We start from the raw sequence: 11,318 nt of genomic DNA on the forward strand, positions 1-11,318 counted from the left end.
GCGTCTCCATAGGTTAACGTGTCCCAAAGTGGGATATTTACCGTCTGGTTCTAGGAATGTATGTGAGTGGCTCTCCATCTCTCTCCCTCTCCCCCACAAACACACAGCCAAATTAGTTTAATTCACTAAGTTAAACAAAGTTAAATCTGTTCTTTCTGCCTGAGACACTTCAAGGGAATTCTGTGCATTATGAATCTCCAAGAAATGAAGAGGGTTACAGGTTATAGTATATTGGACACATCTGAACTAGGAACACATGTGGCAAGCTAGCTCTTAATACTTTGAGGGTCAGGTATCCAAAAGAACACCGCGTTGGTCCATACTACCTTACTACCACAGACCAACTGTACATTGGATGTATGGTCTAATTTCAATATTTTTCTAATTCTACTTTCAATATGTCAATTTCAATTGTTTCACTATTCCCATTCAAGAAAGAATTATGTCTTTTTCACTAAAAACCTGGGCAGAGACCTCTCACTCCCCATAACTCTGCGCATACAGCTCCTTGCACTGCCACAAAGCCTCTCCTTGGTGCTGGGGTATAGGCTGCCAGCACCCGGGGGACCATTCCGCCTTGGTATCCTTCGTGTTTCTAAGTATCTGAAAACGTAGGAAACTCTTGTGTGTTGGCAGATTTCCTTTCCCAAAGTCCTGGATACATGGGGTTTCAGAGTTGCAGAGTCAGGCAGATAGCCATCAGCCAGAAACACGCCCATTTGGCTGTACCAGTATGAACACCAGCAACCATTCTGGTCAGTGCCTGTGTTGCACAGGTTGTGTTTTCGATATCGACCCTGGTGGTGAGTATTGTCATGTCCAGGCAGCTCCATGAGGGAAATCTGCGCTCGTTGAACAGTGACAACCTGTCCTGCGGAATGAGGAGAAAGCGAGGAAATTGAAAGCTGATGGAAGGCAACAAGCTTGCACTTAGCGCATGAACTTTTGGTGTATTCAAAGCTGAACAGTAAAAATACAGGGGCGCCTTAACCCTGAGCCAGCAAGTCATGTTTCGACTTGTCAGACTTGGATTCCTCGTACAGAGAAGAATGGGGAAAAATCATGCATGCTTTCTTTGATGCTAAGAGCATCATTTGAAATCACCAAGCAAATTAGACATCTCTGACACTCTCCACTCGGGCTACGGAGTTGAGCAGCATTTTTCAAGCACTGTTAGTCCATTTCCTTCCCTTAGTGAGTCAGAAATGGATATTGAGAATTATAATCGGGCAGAAACTCTGTGTGGCATTGGTCTCAGAGGTCAGGGGGTGGGAGTTGTCAGGGAAATCTAATTCCTGCTGTCCTGTGAGCTCACCCACTGCCCCGCTGTCAGCATGGCATTTGGGCAGGTAGCGCTGAGGTTCACCAGCGTGAAAAGTAGGACCTGCCACCCCATTGGGCTACTGTGCAGAAATCTTATCTTGGTTTAAGAATCAGACAGCCTTGATGGGCTACAAACCTGTATATGGAATATACTTAATTTTTCTCCAGAAAGTAGGAAATCGTAAACAAGTCTCTTTGGTCAAAGTTTTCTTTGCCTGTGCTAATGCTGTTGCTATCTAATGCCTCAGACTTGGTGCTTTTACTAAAATGGGCTTTTCAAAAACCATACTTACTTATTAACTTTTTTTTTAACATCTTTATTGGAGTATAATTGCTTTACAGTGGTGTGTTAGCTTCTGCTTTATAACAAAGTGAATCAGTTATTCATATACATATATCCCCATATCTCTTCCCACTTGCGTCTCCCTCCCTCCCACCCTCCCTATCTGACCCTTCTAGCTGATCACAAAGCACCGAGCTGATCTCCCTGTGCTATGCGACTGCTTCCCACTAGCTATCTATTTTACATTTGGTAGTGTATATATGTCCATATATACACTACCACTCTCTCACTTCGCCCCAGCTTACCCTTCCCCCTCCCGGTGTCCTCAAATCCATTCTCTAGGAGGTCTGCGTCTTTATTCCCGTTTTGCCCTAGGTTCTTCACAATCTTTTTTTTTTTCTTTTAGATTCCATATATATGTGTTAACATACGGTATTTGTTTTTCTCTTTCCGACTTACTTCACTCTGTATGACAGACTCTAGGTCCATCCACCTCACTACGAATAACTCAATTTCGTTTCTTTTTATGGCTGAGTAATATTCCATTGTATATATGTGCCACATCTTCTTTATCCATTCATCTGTCGATGGACACTTAGGTTGCTTCCACGTCCTGGCTATTGTAAATAGTGCTGCAATGAAGATTGTGGAACATGTCTCTTTTTGAGTTATGGTTTTCTCAGGGTATATGTCCAGTAGTTGGATTGCTGGGTCGTATGGTAGTTCTACTTTTAGTTTTTTAAGGAACCTCCATACTGTTCTCCATAGTAGCTGTATCAATTTACATTCCCACCAAGAGTGCAAGAGAGTTCCCTTTTCTCCACACCCTCTCCAGCATTTATTGTTTGTACATTTTTTGATGATGGCCATTCTGACCCGTGTGAGATGATATCACATTGTAGTTTTGACTTGCATTTCTCTAATGAGTAATGATGTTGAGCAGTCTTTCATGTGTTTTTTTGGCAATCTGTATATCTTCTTTGGAGAAATATCTATTAAGGACTTCTGCCCATTTTTGGATTGGGTTGTTTTTTTTTTGATATTGAGCTGCATGAGCTGCTTGCAAATTTTGGAGATTAATCCTTTGTCAGTTGCTTCATTTGCAAATATCTTCTCCCTTTCTGAGAGTTGTCTTTTCTTCTTGTTTATGGTTTCCTTTGCTGTGCAAAAGCTTTTAAGTGTAATTAGGCCCCATTTGTTTATTTTTGTTTTTCTTTCCATTTCTCTAGGAGGTGGGTCAAAAAGGATCTTGCTGTGATTTATGTCATAAAGTGTTCTGCCTATGTTTTCCTCTAAGAGTTTGAAAGTGTCTGACCTTACATTTAGGTCTTGAATCCATTTTGAGTTTATTTTTGTGCATGGTGTTAGGGAGTGTTCTAATTTCATACTTTTACATGTCGCTGTCCAGATTTCCCAGCACCACTTATTGAAGAGGCTGTCTTTTCTCCATTGTATATGCTTGACTCGTTTTTCGAAGATAAGGTGACCATATGTGCATGGGTCTATCTCTGGGCTTTCTATCTTGTTCCATTGATCTATATTTCTGGTTTTGTGCCAGTACCATACTGTCTTGATTACTGTAGCTTTGTAGTATAGTCTGAAGTCAGGGAGCCTGATTCCCCCAGCTCTGTTTTACTTTCTCATCATTGCTTTGGCTATTCGGGGTCTTTTGTGTTTCCATACAAATTGTGAAATTTTTTGTCCTAGTTCTGTGAAAAATGCCAGTGGTAGTTTGATAGGGATTGCATTGAATCTGTAGATTGCTTTGGGTAGTATAGTCATTTACATAATGTTGATTCTTCCAATCCAAGAACATGGTATATCTCTCCATCTATTTGTATCATCTTTAATTTCTATCATCAGTGTCTTATAATTCCTGCACACATGTCTTTTGTCTCCTTAGGTAGGTTTATTCCTAGGTATTTTATTCTTTTTGTTGCAATGGTAAATGGGAGTGTTTTCTTAATTTCACTTTCAGATTTTTCATCATCAGTGTGTAGGAATGCAAGAGATTTCTGTGCATTAATTTTGTATGATGTTACTTTACCAAATTCATTGATTAGCTCTAGTAGTTTTCTGGTAGCATCTTTAGGATTCTCTATGTATAGTATCATGTCATCTGTAAACAGTGACAGCTTTACTTCTTCTTTTCCGATTTGGATTCCTTTTATTTCTTTTTCTTCTCTGATTGCTGTGGCTAAAACTTCCAAAACTATGTTGAATAATACTGGTGAGAGTGGACAACCTTGTCTTGTTCCGGATCTTAGTGGAAATGGTTTCATTTTTTCACCATTGAGGATGATGTTGGCTGTGAGTTTGTCATATATGGCCTTTGTTATGTCGAGGTAAGTTCCCTCTATGCCTACTTTCTGAAGGGTTTTTATCATAAATGGGTGTTGAATTTTGTCAAAAGCTTTCTCTGCATCTATTGAGATGATCATATGATTTTTCTCCTTCAATTTCTTAATATGGTGTATCACATTGATTGATTTGCATATATTGAAGAATCCTTGCATTCCTGGGATAAACCCCACTTGATCATGGTGTATGATCCTTTTAATGTGCTGTTGGATTCTGTTTGCTAGTATTTTGTTGCAGAAGTTTGCATCTATGTTCATCAGTGATATTGGTCTGTAGCTTTCTTTTTTTGTGACATCTTTGTCTGGTTTTGGTGTCAGGGTGATGGTGGTCTCGTAGAATGAGTTTGGGAGTCTTCCTCCCTCTGCTATATTTTGGAAGAGTTTGAGAAAGATAGGTGTTAGCTCTTCTCTAAATGTTTGATAGAATTCTCCTGTGAAGCCATCTGGTCCTGGGCTTTTGTTTGTTGGAAGATTTTTAATCACGTTTTCTATTTTAGTGCTTGTGATTGGTCTGTTCATATTTTCTATTTCTTCCTGGTTCAGTCTTGGAAGGTTGTGCGTTTCTAAGTATGTATCCATTTCGTCCAGATTGTCCATTTTATTGGCATATAGTTGTTTGTAGTAAGTGCTCATGATCCTTTGTATTTCTGCAGTGTCAGTTGTTACTTCTCCTTTTTCATTTCTAATTCTATTGATTTGAGTCTTCTCCCTTTTCTTCTTTTTGAGTTTGCCTAATGGCTTATCAATTTTGTTTATCTTCTCAAAGAACCAGCTTTTAGTTTTATTGATCTTTGCTATCATTTCACTTATTTCTTTTTCATTTATTTCTGATCTGATCTTTATGATTTCTTTCCTTCTGCTAACTTTGGGGTTTTTTTGTTCTTCTTTCTCTAATTGCTTTAGGTTTAAGGTTAGGTTGTCTTTTTGAGATGTTTCTTGTTTCTTAAGGTAGGATTGTATTGCTATAAACTTCCCTCTTAAAAGTGCTTTTGCTGCATCCCATAGGTTTTGGGTCATTGTGTTTTCATTGTCATTTGTTTCTAGGTATTTTCTGATTTCCTTTTTGATGTCTTCAGTGATCTCTTGGTTATTAAGTAGTGTATTGTTTATCCTCCATGTGTTTGTATTTTTTACAGATTTTTTTCCTGTAATTGATATCTAGTCTCATAACGTTGTGGAGAGAAAAGTTTCTTGATACAATTTCAATTTTCTTAATTTTACCAAGGCTTGACTTGTGACCCAAGATATGATCTATCCTGGAGAATGTTCCATGAGCACTTGAGAAAAAAAGTGTATTCTGTTGTTTTTGCATAGAATGTCCTATAAATATCGGTTAAGTCCATCTTGTTTAATGTATCATTAAAACTTGTGTTTCCTTATTTATTTTCATTTTGGATGATCTGTCCATTGGTGAAAGTGGGGTGTTAAAGTCCCCTACTATGATTGTATTACTGTCGATTTCCCCTTTTATGGCTGTTAGTATTTGCCTTATGTGTTAAGGTGCTCCTATTTTGGGTGCAGAGATATTTACAATTGTTATATCCTCTTCTTGGTTTGATCCCTTGATCATTATGTAGTGTCCTTCCTTGTCTCTTGTAATAGTCTTTATTTTAAAGTCTATTTTGTCTGATATGAGAATTGCTACTCCAGCTTTCTTTTGATTTCCATTTGCATGGAATATCTTTTTCCATCTCCTCACTCTGGCTGTATGTGTCCCTACGTCTGAAGTGCGTCTCTTGTAGACAGCATATATACGGGTCTTGTTTTGTATCCATTCAGCCAGTCTATTTTTTTTTGGTTGGAGCATTTAATCCATTTACATTTAAGGTAATTATCGATATGTATGTTCCTATTACCATTTTCTTAATTGTTTTGGGTTTGCTATTGTATGTCTTTTCCTTCTCTTGTGTTTCCTGCCTAGATGAGTTCCTTTAGCATTTGTTGTAAAGCTGGTTTGGTGGTGCTGAATTGTCTTAGCTTTTACTTGTCTGTAAAGGTTTTAATTTCTCTCTCTAATCTGAATGAGATCCTTGCTGGGCAGAGTAATCTTGGTTGTAGGTTTTTCCCTTTCATCACTTTAAATATGTCCTGCCACTCCCTTCTGGCTTGCAGAGTTTCTGCTGAAAGATCAGCTGTTAACCTTATGGGGATTCCCTTGTATGTTATTTGTTGTTTTTCCCTTGCTGCTTTTAATATTTGTTCTTTGTATTTAATTTTTGATAGTGTGATTAATATGTGTCTTGATGTTTTTCTCCTTGGATTTATCCTGTATGGGGCTCTCTGTGCTTCCTGGACTTGATTAAGTATTTCCTTTCCCATACTAGGGAAGTTTTCAACTATAATCTCTTAAAATATTTTCTCAGTCCCTTTCTTGTTCTCTTCTTCTTCTGGGACCCCTATAATTCAAATGTTGGTGTGTTTAATATTGTCCCAGAGATCTCTGAGACTGTCCTCAGTTCTTTTCATTCTTTTTTCTTTATTCTGCTCTGCAGTAGTTATTTCCACTATTTTATCTTCCAGGTCACTTATCCATTCTTCTGCCTCAGTTATTCTGCTATTGATCCCTTCTAGAGAATTTTTAATTTCATTTATTGTGTTGTTCATGATTGTTTCTTTGCTCTTTAGTTCCTCTAGGTCCTCATTAAACGTTTCTTGTATTTTGTCCATTCTATTTCCAAGATTTTGGATCATATTTACTATCATTATTCTGAGTGCTTTTTCAGGTAGACTGTCTATTTCCTCTTCATTTGTTACATGTGGTGGGTTTTTACCTTGCTCCTTCATCTTTCTTTGTCTTCTCATTTTGCTTAACTTACTGGGTTTGGGATCTCCTTTTGCAGGTGGCAACTTCGTAGTTCCCATTGTTTTTGGTGTCTGCCCCCAGTGGCTAAGGTTGGTTCAGTGGGTTGTGTAGGCTTCCTGGTGGAGGGGACTGGTGCCTGTGTTCTGGTGGATGAGGCTGGATCTAGTCTTTCTGATGGGCAGGTCCACCTCTGGTAGTGTGTTTTGGGGTGTCTGTGGACTTATTATGAGTTTAGGCAGCCTCTCTGCTAATGGATGGTGTTGTGTTCCTGTCTTGCTAGTTGTTTGGCATAGAGTGTCCAGCACTGTAGCTTGCTGGTCGTTGAGTGGAGCTGCTTCTTGGCATTGAGATGGAGATCTCTGGGAGATTTTCGCCGTTTGATATTACGTGGAGCTGGGAGGTCTCTTGTGGACCAATGTCTTGAACTTGGCTCTCCCACCTCAGAGGCACAGCCCTGACGCCTGGCTGGAGCACCAAGAGCCTGTCATCCACACGGCTCAGAATAAAAGGGAGAAAGAAAGAAAGAAAGGAAGAAAGAAAGGAAGAAAGAAAGAAAGAAAGAAAGAGGTAAAATTAAATTAAATTAAAAAGTTATTAAAATAAAAAACAAAAAATAATTATTATAAAAAAAATTTTTAAGTAATTAAAAAAAAAGAAAGAATAGCCAAACCAAAAAACAAATCCACCAATGATAACAAGCACTGAAAACTTCACTAAAAAACAAACAAACAAAAAAACGGACACACAGAACCCTAGGACAAATGGTAAAAGCAAAGCTATACAGACAAAATCACACACAGAAGCATGCATACACACTCACAAAAAGGAAAAAGAGAAAAAACTATATATATAATTGCTCCCACAGTCCACCTCCTCAATTTGGGATGATTCATTGTCTATTCAGGTATTCCACAGATGCGGTACATCAAGTTAACTGTGGTGATTTCATCCGCTGCTCCTGAGGCTGCTGGGAGAGATTTCCCTTTCTCTTCTCTGTTCACACAGCTCTCGGGGTTCAGCTTTGGATTTGGACCCGCCTCTGCATGTAGGTCGCCTGAGGGCGTCTGTTCTTCGCTCAGACAGGACTGGGTTAAAGGAGCAGATTCAGGGGCTCTGGCTCACTCAGGCCGGGGGGAGGGAGGGGTATGGATGCAGGGCGAGACTGCAGTGGCAGAGGCCGACTTGATGTTGCACCAGCCTGAGGCGTGCCGTGTGTTCTCCCGGGGAAGTTGTCCCTGGATCACAGGACCCTGGCAGTGGTGGGCTGCACAGGCTCCGGGGGGGTGGGGAGGTGTGTGGATAGTGACCTGTGTTTGCACACAGGCTTCTTGGTGGCGGCAGCAGCAGCCTTAGCGTCTCATGCCCGTCTCTGGGGTCCGCGCTTTTAGCCGCGGCTCGCGCCCGTGTCTGGAGCTCCTTTAAGCAGCGCTCTTAATCCCCTCTCGTAGTGCATCAGGAAACAAAGAGGGAAGAAAAAGTCTCTTGTGTCTTTGGCAGCTCCAGACCTTTTCCCGGACTCCCTCCCGGCTAGCCGTGGTGCACTAACCCCCTGCAGGCTGTGTTCACGCCGCCAGTCCTCTCCCTGGGATCCGACCGAAGCCCGAGCCTCAGCTCCCAGCCCCGCCCGCCCCAGCGGGTGAGCAGAGAAGCCTCTCGGGCTGGTGAGTGCTGGTCAGCACCAATCCTCTGTGCGGGAATCTCTCCGCTTTGCCTTCCGCACCCCTGTTGCTGTGCACTCCTCCGCGGCTCCGAAGCTTCCCCCTCCGCCGCCCGCAGTCTCCGCCCACGAAGGGGCTTCCTAGTGTGTGGAAACCTTTCCTCCTTCACAGCTCCCTCCCACTGGTGCAGGTCCCGTCCCTATCCTTTTGTCTCTGTTTATTCTTTTTTCTTTTGCCCTACCCAGGTACGTGGGGAGTTTCTTGACTTTTGGGAGGTCTGAGGTCTTCTGCCAGCGTTCAGTAGGTGTTCTGTAGGAGTTGTTCCACGTGTAGATGTATTTCTGGTGTATCTGTGGGGAGGAAGGTGATCTCCGCGTCTTACTCTTCCACCATCTTGAAGCTCCTCCTGCTCATTTACTTTTGTAAATAAGCTCAGTTGAAGTTTCCTGTAGTAGATGAAATTCCAAAGACTGGACTTCTTTGTGTCCATAGCAACCTGAAACTCAGTTGCCCCTTCTGTAAAATGTGAATAGTCATTTCTGCCCTGCCCATTGCTGGGTTGTGGTAAGCATGTTCAAGGCAGCTCTGTGTGTGCTCCTTACACTTTAAAGTGGAAGGAAGCTCCGGCCTTGCTAAGGAAGCAGAGTCCCTCGGTGGGTCATTTTGGATGCAAAACTCTCTACTTGTTATCCTGACCAAAGTTATCTTGTTAATTACAAGATCAAGTCATCCTCATACCAGAAAGTAGGTGTGTCTGTTTTTTGTTTTGTTTTTTTTTTCGGTACGCGGGCCTCTCACTGTTGCGGCCTCTCCCGTTGCGGAGCACAGGCTCCGGACGCGCAGGCTCAGCGGCCATGGCTCACGGGCCCAGCCGCTCTGCAGCATGTGGGATCTTCCCGGACCGGGGCACGAACCCGTGTCCCCTGCACCGGCAGGCGGACTCTCCACCACTGTGCCACCAGGGAAGCCCTGTCTGTGTTTCATACAGGATGAATATCCACCCAATCACCATCTCTGCTCCTGTCTAGTTGTGAGAAAGAGAGAATTGCAAAAATGTGAGAAAAATCCTTTGACCACTCTTTACCCTCTGTCTCTGTTGCTTGAGATTATAAACCAATCGTCTTTCCCTTATGTTTTATAAACAATTAAAATTAATAAATACTAATAAAGGAAAGGGAAAAAAATGTCGCCCACATCTCCCTTCCAAACCTTTTCTCCTGATGGTGGGAACTGATGCCACCTTGCTTACCCCTTTTCTGCCAGGTTGGTGGCCACACGATGCTGCCCATTCGCTGGATGCCTCCAGAGAGCATCATGTACAGGAAGTTCACCACCGAAAGTGACGTCTGGAGCCTGGGGGTCGTGTTGTGGGAGATCTTCACATATGGCAAACAGCCCTGGTACCAGCTGTCAAACAACGAGGTGAGTGGCGGGTGGCAGCAAGACCCCTAGAGAGCTGACACAGAGAGGCATCCCCGGGCTGGAAGTCAGGACACGCTCTCCTGTGGCTTTGTTGGGAGAAGCACCTCCCAAATGGCCTGCCATGTACCTAAATTTCATGGCCAAATTATAGTCACTCTCCAAACTTAAGAGTTCTAGAAAGAGAAAAGCACAGCATTTGCTGACGCGCCTGTGATCCTCTGGCATTGGGACCCAGGAGTCATTTCGTGCTGTTCATCTAGTAAATTGATAGCAGATGTGGCATTCCGGTACCCTTAGGGTCCAGCTAGCTTTCTGGTATTATTCCATTAAGGTTTCAAGCTTCTCTCCTTTTTGCATATTTCACTAGAACATTTACTTCTAGTGAAAAACTCAAACATTTTATTTTCCTTTTCTAATCTGTTTGCAAATATGTCTATATTTGAGGCATCACTTCTTGGTCAAGCACCTCACTTCTTCAGGCCCACGTCTGTCTTTTATCCAATTCCATTATCCAAAATGACCGCTCATTTCTGTACCCTGGGGTTCCCTGGCCAGTTAGCGCCCTGACACAAAAGTGACCCTGGTCCCATCTCAGGCCAGTAAAACATTGGAATTCCAGGGTGTGCTTTGGGAGCATTCCATATAGATGAATTATTTCTCTAGCAGTTTGGTGAAATCAGTGTGGCTTGAAAAATGAATATAAACCCATCAAATTAACCATGACATACCAACCTAGAACAGTCACTCTCTTGCCTCTGAAAAAAAGTAAACACTGAGTGGGTTTCTTTAAAGCAGCCCTCTCTTCGTACTGACATTTATTGTATCCACATTGTTTTTCCTCTGGTCTGACCCTATCTTTGCTCTCCGTCCCGTCCAGGTGATAGAATGCATCACTCAAGGCCGAGTCTTGCAGCGACCTCGAACGTGCCCCCAGGAAGTCTATGAGCTGATGCTGGGGTGCTGGCAGCGAGAGCCCCACATGAGGAAGAACATCAAGGGCATCCACACCCTCCTTCAGAACTTGGCCAAGGCATCTCCGGTCTACCTGGATATACTAGGCTAGGGCCCTTTCCCCCAGACCGATCCTTCCCAAAGCACCTCCTCAGTTGGGCCGAGAGGATGAACGTCTTTTAACTGCCGCTGGATGCCGTCAATCTGCTGTTCTTCGCTCTGACAGTATTAACTACAAAGACACTGAGAAGCTTTCCGAGGGAAGCAATGTGTACTTCTCCATCCGTAGACACAGTATGGACTTCTTTTTGGCATTATCTCTTTCTCTCTTTCCATCTCCCTTGGTTTATTCCCTAGTTTTTTGTTTGTTTGTTTTTCTTTCCTTTATTTTTTGTCTTCCCTGCTTCACAATCCTCACCCTTTCCTTTTTAATCAATCTGGCTTCTGCATTACTATTAACTCTGCATAGACAAAGGCCTTAAGAAACCTAATTTGTTATATCAGCAGACACTCCGGTT

At 42.4% G+C, this 11,318-nt stretch overlaps 1 protein-coding gene across 2 annotated transcripts in view; it reads left to right on the top strand.

Annotated features, from left to right (window-relative positions):
- The window catches only part of NTRK2 (neurotrophic receptor tyrosine kinase 2), a 376,063-nt gene extending 365,102 nt beyond the window's left edge, over positions 1-10,961 (top strand). For both annotated transcript variants that reach the window (XM_060155345.1, XM_060155346.1), the window contains 2 exons: positions 9,691-9,849; positions 10,727-10,961. In XM_060155345.1, coding sequence (XP_060011328.1) covers positions 9,691-9,849; positions 10,727-10,912 — 345 coding nt within the window. In that variant the 3' untranslated portion in view covers positions 10,913-10,961. The remainder of the gene's footprint in view (positions 1-9,690; positions 9,850-10,726) is intronic.
- Positions 10,962-11,318: the final 357 nt, after the last annotated feature.

The sequence above is a fragment of the Lagenorhynchus albirostris genome, chromosome 7 (genome assembly GCF_949774975.1).
Source record: "Lagenorhynchus albirostris chromosome 7, mLagAlb1.1, whole genome shotgun sequence".
NCBI classification, from domain to species: Eukaryota; Metazoa; Chordata; class Mammalia; order Artiodactyla; family Delphinidae; genus Lagenorhynchus; species Lagenorhynchus albirostris.